This window comes from Rhinatrema bivittatum, chromosome 11, assembly GCF_901001135.1.
Source record: "Rhinatrema bivittatum chromosome 11, aRhiBiv1.1, whole genome shotgun sequence".
Lineage (NCBI taxonomy): Eukaryota > Metazoa > Chordata > Amphibia > Gymnophiona > Rhinatrematidae > Rhinatrema > Rhinatrema bivittatum.
In genome coordinates this window covers 57,013,047-57,029,429 of record NC_042625.1, presented here as the reverse complement: position 1 = coordinate 57,029,429, position 16,383 = coordinate 57,013,047, and the positions used below count along the sequence as shown (strand labels likewise).

Here is a 16,383-nt window from a genome sequence, read left to right as displayed (position 1 = left end):
TCCCTATTCAACCGTTGTGTATTTTTTAGCCACCTGTTCTTTGGACTAACTGTCATTTGTTTCTGGGGCTGCCTCATATAGAAAACATAGAAATGACGGCAGAAAAGGACTGATGGTCCATCCAGCCTGCCCAGCAAGCTTCCCATTGTAGTATCTGCTGCACTGTGCAGGTTGCCCCCATGTATCAGTCAGTTTTGCTAAACATGCTTATCTGTTCTATGTAAGGGCTCCGCCCAAAAGTTATTGTTTTTTGTGAACCGATGCGATGTGCGAACGGACATCGATATAGAAGAGACTTTAAATAAATAATAAATAAAATGCTTTGCTTATGGACTTGGCCATAGAAGCATTATTTTCTTAATGTCTGACCATCAGTACCCCAGACTATAAAAGTCATGGCTCATGTTGGTTGTCCCTGAATCCAAATGTCTCTTTCCTTTCAGCCCCCACCCCCTTCCTTGGAAATAGAGAGCAATGTTGCAGTTTATTTTTATTTTTATTTAATAATTTTTATATACCAACTTTTCATGCAAGCATATCAAATCGGTTTACAGTAGTTAGCAATTAATCATTTAAAATTATTTGCATTTCCAAAGAAGAAAGAAGTAAATACATTATTTCATAATATAATTAACATAGCAAACTAAATAGTATGCTAAATAATCAGTTGCATCAGAAGCATCAAGGCTTATTGGTTAAGGGTAGTAATCCCATGTTTCGATTAAGAGTAGTAACCGCTGCTCTGTGCTGGTTACCCCCATGCTCATCAGTTTCGCAGACCTTAAAAGTCAGGGCCTTTGATGGTTGCTGACTAACCCAATTCACCTTTTCCCCTGCCGTTGAGGCAGAAAGCAATGTTGGGGTTGCATCAAAAGTATCAAGACTTATTGGTTAAGATTAGTAACCGCCGCACTAGCAAGTTACCTCCATGCACACTTTCTTCATTTCCTTTAGGTCTTGGCCATAGAAGCAGTCCTGTGTTTTTTCCCTTATGTCTGCATAACAGTATCTCCGATCATGGAAGTCGGGGCCCTCGGTTGTTGTCAGAATCAAATTCCTCTTATCTCCCTGCCATTTAAGCGGGGTACATTGTTGCAGTTGCATCAAAACATTAAAGCTTATTGGTTAAGGGTAGTAATCCCCATGCCTTCTGTTAAGAGTAGTAACCGCTGTACCATCAGGTTACCCCATGCACGCTTATCTTCACTTCCGTCTTCTAGCCTTTAGAGATCTACAGCGTTTATCCCATGCCCCTTTGAATTCTTTGACTGTTTTCTTCTTCACCACCTCCTCCAGAAGGGCATTCCAGGTCTCCACCACCCTGGGTCGTCTCCCTTGGAGTTTCATTTTGTGATCCTAGTTCTATTGTTTTCTTTCCAACAGAAAAGGTTCAAAGACCTTACATTATTGAATCCTTTTAGGTATCTGAAAGTCTGTATCATTTCATATCTCCCCTGCATCTCCTGTCTTCCAGGGTATACATATTCAGATCTTCCAGCCTCTCTTCATAGGTCTTCTGATACAGACTCCACACTATTTTCATCGCCCTTCTCTCGACCGACAATCAACTTTGCACCCCCCCTGTATTGGTACAAAATGCTGCAGCAAGTATAGTCACTGGGATGCCTTTACATCAACATATTTTGCCAAATACATTGGGCTTACACTGGCTACCAATTAATTGGATAATTAAATTCAAAATCCTCCTACTAGTTTTTATTTATTTATTTATTTATTTATTTATTTAAAATCTTTTCTACACCGTCGTTCAGTATATTACGTCACAACGGTTTACATAGAGGCACATATAGTAAATTGTACATGCATCTGTTCCTATTATTTTAAGGGTACTCAAGGTTTAGCACATCCAACTTTTAATGCTGTTTTAAAAATTTACCAACCTTCACGCAGTCTGAGGTCAGCCAATCAAAATCATTTATGGTTTCTTTTAAGCACATTTGGCTAGATAATTCATGAGAGAGGCTTTTTTTGTGTGCAGGGTCCATCATTATGGAACCACCTGCCTGGAGTAGTCAAAGATGAAGTTTCTTTAAAAAATTCAGAAAACATCTAAAAGCTTATTTATTTCAGCAAACCTTCGAGTAGCAAGACATAATGAGCCATTCTTTTTCTGTTTCCACTTCTGGCTGTTGCACTTTTAATACCGATGGAGTTAGCATGAGCAGGTTTATGTCTTATGTGATACTTTTTTGTTTTATAATTTAGGGGGTTCTTTTCCAACTTGCGTTATGGCCTTTTCGCATGCAAGTAGAGAGTCCATCAAGCTAGGTTGAGAGAACATTGTACAAATCTCATCTTTGTATGAGTTTTCTCACTCCAAAGGACTTCAAATCTTCACAAGAGTGTACTGTTCTGTTCGTACGTCTCACTCTGCATGTCAAAGTGGCCCCTAAGCCCCCTACACTACTACCTAAAACCTCACCTCAAGTTACCAGGTGGGCCTCCTATAGAGATATAAATAGCTAACTACTAGAAGGCCCTTATAGCTAGTCAGTCTCGTTCTCTCTCGCTCATATTTTATTGTTATATTCTATTTTATTTGTTTTATTCATGTATTTATTATTTATATATTTTTATGTTTTTTTTATTTACTATTTTATTACTATTATATAAACTGTTTAGAAGTTAAAATACAGGGTAAAGAAAAACTTAAAATAAATAAATAAATCCGTGCCTGCTCCCAGCAAAGTCCAGCACAGCTTCTATCAAACCTGCACTGGAAGCATGCACTGAGTCCAACCTGCTGCCTGGCTGCCAGATGAGCGGATTGCAACTTCCACTTCTGGAGGGGAGTCACTTTCCTCACTTTCGCTCCCACTCCTTGCTCCCCTCCCTTCCAACTACCCCTGCACCTGCCCTACAAACTCCCCCACCTCCGCCCTCTCTGCCTATCCCTACCCTGCTGTCCTACTTTGCTATCCGGACCGTGTCTGAATATGGACCTCTAAATCTTTATTGCTTATGAACAAAACAGCACAACCAACATCACACAATTATGTAGTGTCACATCTAAACGCCATCACTTCTCTTTTCTCATAGTATTCCGCCCCCCACCTCTCTCTCTTATGCACCTTCTTACACACAGTCATCTTCTTTCTCCCTTTGTCATATGAGAACTGCCTCACTCTCTCTTTCTCTGTCTTTTAGGGGTCTTTGTGTACTCTGCCATCAAGCAAAATGTGACGGTGATGTTCCCGTCTGGAGTCGGAGTAGAAGTGAGAGGAAGAAGCGGGATTCTGGCTGTTTCTGTGCTACTGCCAGAAGAGTTCCTGAATCGGACACAAGGACTCATGGGAGTGATGAATAACAACCCAGAGGATGATTTCAGCTTCAGGAATGGCACAGTCCTGCCAGCTCATGCCACCCCAGAGCAGCTTTTTCAACTGGGAGCCAACTGTAAGTCGTTTCCATCAGCATGTGCTGCTGTATTCCTCAGAGGGCTCATGGCAGGGAAAAGAAATGTAAGTGACAGTGTATAGAGTCAATGTGGGGCAAAGCCCATGCACAGAAAGCAGTGCAGGGTGAGAGCCCAAGAAGGCAGTACAGGACAGGACCCCAGGACCAGGGAGGCAGAATGGGGCTGGTTCAGAAGTGAAAAGAGGAGATCTGGGGACTGAGGCTTGGCATATAAAAGAAGCGTGGGACAGATGGAGGGAGGCAGAGCAAAGCCCAGGGAGCTGTCATGAAGATCCAGACACGAGACGTCAGCATTTCAACCAAGGCACAGGGAGGCAAAATGGGCTGGGAGCCTAGGCCTAAGGAGGTGGTAAGAGGGTCTGACACAAGGAGGCAGAGCAAGGGCAGTGTAGGGGGCACTAGTAAACATTGAAAACCAACAGCCAGTTAGAGAAAAATCATCATCTTATAAGATATCTTATAAGGAGCAGTGCCTGTCAAGCATTCCAAGCTGTGAGACAGCACAAGCGGTCTGTAATTTCCCAGAGGATAGACACACGGTGGATTCTGATGCTTCTGACATAAAACTTTAATTTCCACAGTAAATTGTCCAACATAAATGGCTTACCTTCAGCCACATTCACATTTAGCATTTACCTTCAGTATTCACTATGGGCAGGAAGTGGGTAAAATCTTTGTTTTGATTTTGTGAGCCTTGTTTCCCACAAATTTAATTTTGTGTAATGTTTATTTTGTTTCTTTAGTTTAAAAAATAAATAAATAAATATTGAAACCCCCCCTCCCCCCCCCCAACAAAATGGAAAAAAAGAAAAGAAAAGGGGCTTCCCAGGGCCTCCTATGCCCCACATCCATACTTCCCACCTGGAAAAATGCATGGGACGGGATCCGCAGATGCATGAAATCTTGACTGAGGTTGCAGAGACCTACCGTGACCTAAGCCTTCACAAGGCTTTGGCTTCGGCTTGAGCCTAAGTGTCAGAGCCAACTGGTCCCGAAGCCTTGGCCTTTTATAGGCCTAGGCCATGGTAGGTCGCTACGATCTTGGCCTAGGCATTAGGCAAGGCCCAGGCTTGGAGGCCTGGACCTGACGCCTGGGCCCAGGCCTATTGCTGAGGCCCGGCTCGAAGCTGGGACAAGATGCCTGGGCCTTGGCTTAGGCCTCACAAATGGGTCTCGACCAGGGGCCAGACCCATGGCCAATGCTGCAGCTCAGCCCAGAGAGTGGGTCCCGATGCCTGTGCCTGAGTCTAGGCCAGGGCCCGGACTCAGGCCCGATGCCATAGCCTGGTCCAGAAGCTGGGTCCCGATGCCAGGCCTTTCCCTTAGGCCCGACGCTGGGGCCCAGTTTGAAGGCCGGGTCCAGACACCTGTGCCTTGGCCCAGGGTCAGGCCCAGGCCAGGAGCCTAGGCCTTGGAACTCCTCTATATCATCTTCTTTTTTGCCTCTTCTTCGCCAACTGATGCCATCTCCTAAGGTCGTTACACTGGAGTTAATCAACCTGGACTGGCATCAGGACCTGGCATCCTGACTGGATTGCAGCATCAGGCCTGGGTCTGGGCCGAGGTCCTGGTGTTGGGACCAGGCCAGGATGAGGCGTCAGATTTGGTCAGTAGGAAGGAGTCGTTGAGTAATTTCCCAGACTTTGGCCTTTGCTCGGGTCTCAGCCTAGGCCGACACCCTGGTGTCACACTCGAACATAGGCTGTAGCCCCTCCGTCTACTTTATTTTTTAAATAGGTTTTCAAAACAAAACAAGATTCCGATGAAACTTCATTGGAATTTAACTCGTTCCATTTTTAAAACAATCCAAAATGAAATAGGAAATTTCATCTCATTTCCTATTTCATTTCTCCCGAAAGCCCATCCCAAGTATTCTCATTCTTGCAGGAGTTGCCTTCTCCTGGAGACTAGGGATTTGCATTTGTTTTAACCGAATTTGAAAAACACATTGAATAAGGGCCTATTATTTTCTGTTCAAGGGGGGCCAAAATGAATTGAAGGGCACCCCGAATTAAACAAATCCTATTCATTTAATTCTGTTAAAAAAATCTCCCATCAGGCCTATGCCTGAGGCCGAGGCCTTGCTTAGGGAATAGACCAAGGTCCAAAGCAGGGAAGGCAGCCTACGCCTGAACCCAATGCTGGTGACTTGGCCTAGGTCTAGGCTTGAGGCCAGGACCTCACCTAGGCATAAGCTGAAGATGCATCAGGCCGCATCCTACACTTGAGTGCAAATCCAGGGTCTCAAACTAGGCCAGCCCATTGCCAGGGCCTTGGCTGAGACCAAGCAAAGACCCAGGCCCCCAAAAAACTTTTGATGGGTTGCAGAAATGTTCCAACCCCCACTTACCTGATCCATTTGGGAATCCAACACCACAGCCAGGCCAGGTCACAACACCTGGCTCTCAGCCTAGACCAAGGCCTGGGCCTAGTTCTGATGCTGAGGCTTGGTCCAGAGGCTGGGCCCTGATGACTCGGTCTCTGCCCAAACCCAGGCATGACACTAGGGCCCAGCATGGAGACTGGGGTCCTGATACCTAAGGCTTGGCCATGCATTCCAGGGCCCGGTCTGTAGGTCATGGCTGAGCCTTGGTCTAGGCCAGACACCAGGCCCAGGGCCAAAACTGGAGCCTGTTCCAGAGTATTGGTCCCAATGCCTTGGCTTCAGCAAAAGCCCAGACCAAAACCAGGGCTCAGTCTGGAGGCCACATCCTGATGCCTGGGCCTTGGCCTAGACCAGAGCCTGGCCCGGATGCTGGGTTCCAATGCTTCAGCCCAAGCCCATACCTGAAACCTGGGCCTTGCCCAGAGGCCGGGTCCGAACACCTGGCCCTTGGCCTAGGCTCAAGCCTACTCAAAAGAGTATGTACCTGATTTAATTGAACTGCCATACAGCAAAATAGCAGCCTCCACTGAAGAGGATGAACCAGTATTCATTTACGCCAGTGCATCCCCACCAGACCACCTCATTTAAACAAGAAGGTAGACTTCAAAAAAGCCTGAGCTCTAGCCTTCAGGCTTGGGCCTGACTCTGAGCTGAATCAGAGGCATCAGGACCTGGTCTCCAGTCTGGACCCCGGCAACAGATCTGGGCCCAGGCTCTGGCCTAGGCTGAGACAAAGGCATCAGGACATGACATACATATTGGACCCAAGTTTTTGGCTTGGGTTTGGGCTGAGGCCCAGGTGTTGAGACCTATTCTCTGGATCAAACCTGGCATTGGGCCTGAGCTCTGATCTAAGCCTAGGCTCTGACTTTGGGACCCAGTCTCCGGACCAGGTCCAGGTGTCTGGTCTAGGCCAAGGCCCAGGCATCAGGACCCAAACGCTTGACTGGGCTTCAGCATTAGGCCCAGGGGTTGGTACCCTACCATGTCTGAGGCCCCGGCATTGGGCTAAAGCCAAGGTGTCAGGCCCAGGCCTCCAAGCCTCAACCTTGAATAGAGCCTTGCGGATCTTCACCAGACTGGGTAAGTGGGGGCTGGGGGGGGTTATCCTGGTCCCAGGATTTTTCCTGGGTGGGAGGGTAGTGGGGACAGAAGGTCCCATTTCCTTTTTTTTTTTTACTGGTTGATTCATTTTTAAAAACAAAAGAAATGAATTAAACATTAAACAAAACAAAATTCTTTGAGGAAAATACCCCTAAAAGCAGAGAAAAAGTGAAACATATTTTTTACCCCTGCACACCCCAACTCGAGACCCCAGACCTGTTCCCAGCTGGGCCCAAACTCTTATTCCTATTCTCTGGAGACCTGCCCACAGATCTACCTATTTCTCTAGCTTTTAAGGTAGTTCAGGCTAAATTCAGCACTCATTAAGAAAAGTTTTCAGGTTCACTCCTTCACTCAAGCAATGTAAAGTAAACACCAGCTCAGATTTTCTGAGCCATTACACACAAATGGGTTAGTTTTTTTGTTTCATAACATTTGGTTGGCATTAAGACTTTATCTTATATATGCTAATAAGACTAGATTCTTGTAAGTTATGTAGGTGTCCATATTCAGCCGCTGTATGGCTATGCTAGTTAGCCGGTTATAACTAACCGGCTAACTAGCGGGCTAACTAGCAAATCCCTAGCACAGTCATGCCACTGAATATACTCGGCTATCTAAAGTTATATAGGGTCACTTATGAGAATGGCCCAAAGAGAAAGAAAGGGAAACAAAATAGAGAGGGAATATAAAATAGGTGGAAGTCTCTGGGTAGTTATGAATGAAGGCTTAGGGTTTTGACTGAGCTGGCATCCCAAATAAGCAAGAGAAAACTGTCAGGTTAAAAAAAGAACCTGAGGTACAAAGGAAAGAAGTGTAACTGAGAAGTTTATTGAAAGCAATTTTGAGCAGCCTGCATTTGGCTAAAGTCTGCATTTTGCCCACATACTTTAGCCAATATATTCAAGGCAGTCTTATGTACATATGTCCACTTTAAAAATTTCCGGCTTAGTCAGTATATGGGTGGACATATGCGTAGGAAGTGACACCTGCTCCTGAGTGGGTGTAACTTTCTGCATGAACATTTGCATACTTTTCAAAATAGAATGTATATGGGTAAATTCTCTCTCCGCCATAACTCTGCCCCCTGGAATGCCTACTGCGATTGTGGGGAGCAGTTCACACATAACTGAGTTGCGCACAACTCTTGGATGGCTTTCAAAAACTAACTTATAAACCGGAATTCATATTGAAGATTGCTCCCGTAATGTCTAATTTCATTTCCTTAAAGGTCCCTGCTTCAACGGCAGGGGAGAAGAAAAACAACCAATAAGGGCTAATAACATAGTCTGGGTAAAACAAATAAGCATGGGTGCAGCTTGCTTATTGCGGCGGCTACTACCCCAAACTAATCAAGCTAGATATTTCACTTGGATGCAGCTTCATCACTGCTCTCTACATTAAAGGTGGGGATGGAAGGGAAATAGAACCAAGAGCTAAGAGAAACAGATAAGTATGAGAGAAAATATGTGTGAAGCTTGCTGGGCAGACTAGATGGGCCATTTGGTCTTCTTCTGCCGTCATTTCTATGTTTCTATGTTTCTATGTGTAGTTTATGTATTACACAAAAAATTGATGCTTAATAATTAAAAACAAAATACAATAAAAATGATTTTCCATGGGACAAAAAAAAATCAGCAATTTTCAGTGTGTATCACTGGTCATTGCCCAGCTTCTGTGCGTTGTTACAACTGCTGGGAGAAGAGTGTGCGCTGTCTGCCCGCGCTGTGTAACAATGTGTGTACTTTCAGCCGCTGAGGAAAGGAACATTCCCAGGGGCTGGCGGAGGAGAGCTGGGACATGAATGTTTTCTCATCATTTTGGTGGTCCTTTACAATGGTGTATGTGTATGTGCTTGTGTGTGTGTGTGTGTGTGTGTGTTTGTGTATTTGCTGCCTGTGCTGTAGTTGTCTTCTGGTATGGCAGTGTATCTGTGTGTGTGCGTGTGTGTGAAGGAAACTTACACTGCTGCTGCCTGTATTGTATAATATTAATTCCAGGTCATAAAAGGCACTTGAGATGATAACACCTTTATGCCACCAGTGAATATAAAAAGATTTTTAAAAACATTTTTTTCTGCAGGGGCTGTGACAAATGAGACCTCACTCTTTACCTATGACTCGAAGTTCCTGCTGAATAACTACCATCTGAAGCATGACCCCAGCTTTGTGCCTGTGTTTAATCCCCTGGAGGACCCCAGTGATCCACTGATGGCAGAAATGCATGCACTGTGCGAATCTGACCCTTTTCTGCAACTTTGACATCCTAACCACCAGGAGCCTCCTGGTGGGAAATGCCACAAAGACCTCTCATGAGTGCCATCAGAAGACAGTGGAGAGTCTGAAACCGGGTAAGAAAACGAGCAGAGTAGATGGCTATTTACATCAAGCAAGAGGGGTGGAAGCCGTCATACTGGAATGATAAAGATGCCCTGAGACAGGGGGACCAACAACTGTACGATTCATCTCATGAGTGCAGAAGGAAGAGGGCCAGTATTATCATGTGTAAGCATAAATAGCTGGGATGACTTGATCATGCAGGGATTAAAGCCCAGCTGACTTAGTCCCATATGCTATTCAGGGCTAGTATGGGTGGGGGAAGGGAAATTAGGGGAATTACCCAGGGCCTCAACATCACATGGGACCCTCCACCCACTAGCCCTGATTGAAGGAGGCACAATCATCTCCAAGACTGGATTAAAGTCCTGGGACTGACCGAAGTTTTCAGAAGTATATGTGTAAATGCTCTCCCCGTGAGAACTCTGCCCCATAGAATGCCTGGTATACACCCCAGGGTACTGAAAGAACTAAAAAATGAAATTTCAGCCCTATTACAAGTAATTAGTAACCTATCATTAAAATCATCCATTGTACCTGAAGACTGGAAGATTTATTTATTTATTTATTTTTAGATTTTTATATACCGGTGTTCCTATATGAAATAAAGATCACATCGGTTTACATTGAAACAGAACATGAAAATTGCCAAAAGGCATTACATAGAACAAGGTTATGAAACTTGGAACAGAGTACATAAGTTCAAAATTTAACAATAACGTTGTAACATTGATGACCAAAAGATAAAGGAAAGAAAAAGACTTAAACAATTAAGTTGACAGGTCTTATTGAGCATAAAAATTATAACGTATAAGTGAGAAAGTCTCAAGTGTCCTGCAGCAAGAGATTAGATACCGAAGTAGGTAGTGGTATGGAAAATGGGGGTTTGTGAAGAAGATATGCTCTTGCTGGTTGGAGGGGAAAAAATGATGATCATGGTCCTGGAAAAGCTTGGCTAAAGAGCCAGGTTTTAAGTTTTTTTTTGAATGAAGAGTGGCAGAGCTCAAGCCGAATGTCTGGTGGGAGCGCATTCCATTGAATGGGGCCTGCTGTAGATATGGCACGTTTATAATGCGAGGATTTTGTTGAAGGTACATAGAGTGTGCCTTTATATGCTCCTCTGATGGGTCTAGAGGAGGAGTGAGGGCGTAGTTGGTTACATAATTGAAGAGGAGAGATATTGTGAATGGATTTATGAATTACGGTGAGTACTTTATATAGGATCCTTTGCTTTATAGGCAGCCAGTGGAGGAGCTTGAGAATGGGGGTGATGTGATCTCTTTTATTCGTATTGGTAAGGATTCTGGCTGCAGAGTTCTGTAGCATTTGGAGGGGTTTGATGGATGAATATGGAAGGCCAAAGAGAAGCGAATTGCAATAGTCGACTTTTGATAGAATAATGGCTTGTAGGACCATCCGAAAATCATTGAAATAAAGAAGAGGCTTCAATTTTTTTAAGACTTGTAACTTATAAAAACAGTCTTTGGTGGTTGTGCTTATGAATTTTTTTAAAATTGAGCTGATTGTCTAGCATGATACCTAGATCTCGAACATGTGGTGAGTGATTTAATATGGGAGTGGATGAGTTGAGTAGGTCAGCTGGGTTTAGAAGTTTGATGTTGATGTCTTGATTGATGATTAGGATCTCAGTTTTGTTATTGTTAAGAATGAGGCAAAGGCTGGAGAGAAGATGATTGATCTGTTGCAAACAATTGTTCCAGTGAGTCAAGGTTTTTTGTAAGGATTCTGAGATTGGGATGAGTATCTGGATGTCATCCGCGTAGAGATAGTGAGTTAGGTTTAGTTTAGTAAGTAGATGACATAGAGGTAAGAGGTAAATGTTGAAGAGGGTAGGGGAAAGGGAGGAACCCTGAGGGACCCCCCGGTTGGAAGGGATCGGTTGTGATTCTTTGTTGTTAATCTTTACTTTGAATTGTCTATTTGCTAAGAAGGATTTGAACCAGCTGAAGACTGTTCCTTTAATGCCTATATCTGCCAAACATTTTAATAGAGATGAATGATTGACAGTGTCAAAGGCTGCAGAGAGATCTAGTAGTATCAAAAGATGTGGTTGTTTTTTGTCCATATTAGATAGAATAGAATCGGTAAGAGAGATAAGGAGAGATTCAGTGCTTAACGATTTCCGAAAGCCATACTGGGAAGATACAAGAATGTTGTTTTCTTCCAAATATTCAGATAGTTGTTTATTGACTATCTTTTCCATAAGTTTGGCGATCAATGGCAGATTAGCTATTGGGCAGAAGTTAGCTGGATCTGTGGTTGGAAGGTTAGGTTTTTTAAGTAGAGGTTTGAGAATGGCTAATTTAAGTTGGTCAGGAACTAGACCCTGGGAGAGAGAGCAGTTAATGATGTCTGCAATTGGTTTTGATATGGAGTTTCTTATTGCGATGAGAAGGTTAGTAGGAATTGTGTCTAAGGGATGAGATGACGGTTTCATTTTTTTAAGTATGTTTTCTATCTCAAGTGCTGAAGTGGTCTCGAAAGTTTCCAGCGTTGTATTTAGTTGAGGTGAGGTAATGTGAGGGAATGGGGGATATGAAAAAGATGATGAGAAAGAGATAGTCAGTTTGTCAATTTTATCCTTAAAGTATTCTGCTAGTTCTGATGCTTTGTTGAGTGCTTGATCATCAGGAATGGTAGGAGGTGATGGTTTAGTGAGAGCTGAAACGTAGGAGAAAAGTGCTTTTGAATCAAATATGAAATGATGTATTTTTTTTGAGAAAAAATCTCTCTTTGTTCTCAGTATGGTGATCCTATAAGCATTGAGGGAGGTTTTATAAATAGCTAATGGAAGATGGCTAACGTAATCCCAAAATTTTAAAAAGGGGTCCAGAGGTAATCCGGGAAATTATAGACCAGTGAGCCTGACTTAATTGCTGGGAAAAATTGTGGAAACTATTATATAGAATAAAATCACAGAACATTTAGATAGACATGGTTTGATGGGACACAGCCAACATGGATTTACCAAGGGAAGTCTTGCCTAATAAATCGGCTATATTTTTTTGAAGGGGTGAATAAACATGTGGATAAAGGTGAACCGGTAGATGTGGTGTATTTGGATTTTCAGAAGGCATTTGACAAAGTCCCACATGAGAGGCTTCAAAGAAAACTAAAATGTCATGAGATAGGAGGCAATGTCCTTTTGTGGATTGCAAACTGTTTTAAAAACAGGAAATAGAGAGTAGGATTACATGATCTGTTTTCACAGTGGAGTGCTTCAGGGATCTGTACTTGGACCAGTGCTTTTTGATATATTTATAAATGATCTGGAAAGGGGTACGACGAGTGAGGTGATCACATTTGAAGATGGCACAAAAGTATTCAGAGTAGTTAAATCACAAGCGGATTGTGATAAATTGCAGGAGGACTTTGCAAGAATGGAAGATTGGGCATCCAAATGGCAAATAAAATATAATGTGGACAAGTTCAAGCTGATACATATAGGAAAAAATAACCCTTTCTGTAGTTACACGATATTAGGTTCCATATTAGGAATTACTACCCAGAAAAAAGAACTGGGCATCATAGTTGACATTGCATTGAAATTGTTGGCTCAGTGTGCTGTGGCAGTCAAAAGAGCAAATAGAATGTTAGGAATTAATAGGAAGGGAATGGTAAATAAAATGGAGGATGTCACAATGTCTCTGTATTGCTCCATGGTGAGACCACACCTTGAGTACTGTGTGCAATTCTAGCCACTGCATCTCATAAAGGACCTAGTTGCACTGGAGAAAGTACAGAGAAAGGAGACCAAAATGATAAAGAGCATGGAACGGCTCCCCTATAAGGAAAGACTAAAGAGGTTAGGGCTGTTCAGCTTGGAGAAGAGACGGCTGAGAAGGATATGAAAGAGGTCTACAAAATCATAAAAGGACTTAAATGGGTAAATGTGAATCAGTTATTTACTCTTTCAGAAAATACAAGGTCTAGGGGGCACTCCATGAAGTTATCAAATAGCACATTTAAAACAAATCAGAGAAAATGCTTTTTCACTTGATACACAATTAAGTTCTGCAATTCATTGCCAGAAGATGTGGTTTATTTTATTTATTTATTTATTTATTTATTTAAATTCTTTTACTATACCGATACTCAAGACGCGGTCTTATCGTACCGGTTTACAATATAACAGGGGGAAACCAATTAACAACTGTATAGAAGGTAAAGTTACATTAAACAGGGAGCGAAAAACATGGGAGCTGGAAGACAGGAAAGATTTTAAACGATAGCAACTGGAGAGTGATAAAAATAATGATAAAATAGTCAATGAAAAACCATAACGTAGAAGGACAAAAATAGATTGATTGAACTTTGTTGTAGATTTAACTTAGGCGGTAATTTACATAATGTATCTTGTGGAAGGAGGGCAGAGTATGGGGAGGGAGGGGGAAGGGCAAGGACTGAGATGGGGAGGGGGGGGAGGAGTTAGGGAAGAGGTGGGGGGTGAGCGTCAATGTTGGTTGATAAAGGTTCCTTCAGCGGTAAGCTTGTGTGAACAGCCAGGTTTTCAGTTTCTTTCTGAAGGAAAGATGGCATTGTTCCAGGCGTAAGTCAGGGGGAAGTGAATTCCAATGGAGCGGACCCGCAGTCGACAGTGCTCGCTTATGAATGGAGTTGTGGACCATGGATTTGTTAGGGGGGGCCTTAAGAGAACCTTTGTAGGCGTATCTAATCAGCCTTGCTGAAGTGTGAAGTTCGAGAGGGATGGTGAGTTGGAGTGTGGTTAAGACAGTTGGAGTAAGGTTAAGGCAGTTAGTGTATCTAGATTAATAAACGTTTAGATAAGTTCCTGGAGGAGAAGTCCATAAACTGCTATTAATAAATAGGGAATAGCTACTGCTTGTTGCTAGCATTAGTAGCATGGTATCTATCTATTTAATGTTTGAATACCTGCCAGGTACTTGTGACTTGGACTGGCCACTGTTGTAAACAGGATACTGGGCTTGATGGACCCTGTTTCAAAAGAGCTATGGTATCAAGCACAAAAATCAAATGTTTCATCCAATTTTCAAAATAGGAATCTAAATCATTAAAAACAAGAGAATCAAAGAACGGAGCCAAAGTCTCTTTAAATTTCAGAATATCTATGAATGGAAGCTTTGTATATGTTAATGGCTTACTAGAATTCCTTACCTCAGAAGAAGTTTTCACAATAAATTTAATTAAAGAATGGTCAGACCAGGGTACATCACTAATGTTAAGTGAATTCAAAGCCGAAAGCTTAGCTGAAGTATTAATGAAAACAAGATCTAATATATTCCCCATACGGTGAGTAGAAGCTTGAACCAATTGAGACCACGCTAAAGATAAGATTTCAAGAAACAATTGAACTTGACTATCCTGAGTAGCATGGTTAAAAGGTAAATTGAAGTCACCAAGAATCAACATGTTATTTAAATCAGCCTTTGCTAACAATAATTGTTCAAAGAACAACGAAAGATTAGACTGTAAGAGTTTGGGAGGACAATAAACCAAACAGAAGTATATACCAAAAGTAATTCTTGGTGTGAGGATCCACTAAGATTTTGAGATTTAATATTCCATGAATTTTTATAGATGATAAGTAACCCGCCCCCTTGACCTTTTAGGCGAGGTTGTGAGATAAAGGAGTAACCTGGGGGACACATCTCTTGTGTCTGCCAGCTGGGAATGTCGAACAGTCAGGATATCCTAAATCTCCCTTTCCTCTGACCAAAGGGCCCTGGTGGGATTGTAAATTCTCAATATGGCATGTGATAGAGGTTTATGAAATCATGAGTGGGTTGCAGTAAGTAAATAGGAGATAGTTATTTACTCTTTCAGATAGTAGTAGGATGAGGGAGACACTCTATGAGACTAGCAGGTAGCAGATTTAAAACAAATTCAGGAAAGTATTTTATCACCTAAAGCATAATCAAGCTGTGGAATTTCTTGCCGGAGGATGTGGTCAAGGCATCTACCATAGTAGGGATTAAAAGGAGTTTAGATAAGTTCCTGGAGGAAAGGTCCATAAAACATTATTAACCATTGCTTATTCCTGGGAGTGGGCAACAAGAAATGGATTTACTTTTTGGGTTCTTCCCAGTGATCCGGATTGGCCACTTTGAGAGACAGGATGATGGGGCTCAATAAACCTTTGGTCTGATCCTGTATGGAACATGTTATTTTCTCTGTACTCTTCTCCCCTGTACCCATGACCCCTCACATATCCTTTTCTCCAACCACCACCTCCAATCTTCAGTATCTAGGCCTTTCCCCTCTATATCTTCAGTTCTTGAGCCTCTGAATTTATCTGTCTCTGAATACCCCCATCTTCCTGGTGACTTAGGAAGGGGAAAGGGGTAGTGGAGTCAGGGGACTCAGGATAGTGGTCGATGTTGAGAAAGGACCTGGGACGGGGAGGGTAGGAGTTGGATGAGGACTGGGGAAGGAAAAGAAGACCCAGTCCAGCATTAGGGGATCAGCCCCTAGTTTCTGCCCTGAGCCTCCAGCATGTCTGATGTCGATCCAGGCATTAACCTATCACCTCCCAATCCGCGTGCACTAACCTTTCACCTCATGTTCAGCAGCCTGAGCCTACTTTGTGCTAGAAGGGCTAAGTTGTGGACTCTTTTCTGTCCTCAGTGGTTTCCTGTGGTTGGCTCTCTGCCCCCAAAGATGGGAGAAAGGAAGGCACGAGATACCTCGCGGGCTCCGTTGTCCGCTTCAGCTGTAACCAAGGCCACAGGCTGGTAGGCTCAGAAGAACGGACCTGTCAGCCCAGCGGGGAGTGGTCAGGAGAGCCGGCCCAATGTGTTTCAGGTAAGATCCCCTGCACTAAGCCTAAAGCAAAATCCATGCAGCACACATGGAAGAGAACAGGATCAGCCATAACAATTCCAATCTATACTGCAAGGAAGTGCTAGCACCCATGCAGCAGACACTGTGAGTTAAAAGCCTGCACCTGTAATCTAATGCCCCTTCTGAAAGGTGAGAGCGGTTAGGAGATATTGCCCACTGACAAGAGCTCTATTGTGAAACGGGAATTAGTCTTATTGTTTCCTTTTAAAAAGTCTGTTTCCTATTTTCACCAGGGAACAGATTTGCAGTGAGCTCACACCGAGAGGTTAGACGGGG

The 16,383-nt window shown here is 43.1% G+C and overlaps 1 protein-coding gene across 1 annotated transcript in view; it reads left to right on the top strand.

Moving 5' to 3' along the window:
• SUSD2 (sushi domain containing 2) overlaps nucleotides 1-16,383 on the top strand; it is a 195,603-nt gene that overhangs the window by 107,832 nt on the left and 71,388 nt on the right. Inside the window, 4 exon segments of the mRNA XM_029571685.1 lie at nucleotides 3,169-3,417; nucleotides 9,011-9,174; nucleotides 9,176-9,278; nucleotides 15,892-16,068. Coding sequence (XP_029427545.1) covers nucleotides 3,169-3,417; nucleotides 9,011-9,174; nucleotides 9,176-9,278; nucleotides 15,892-16,068 — 693 coding nt within the window.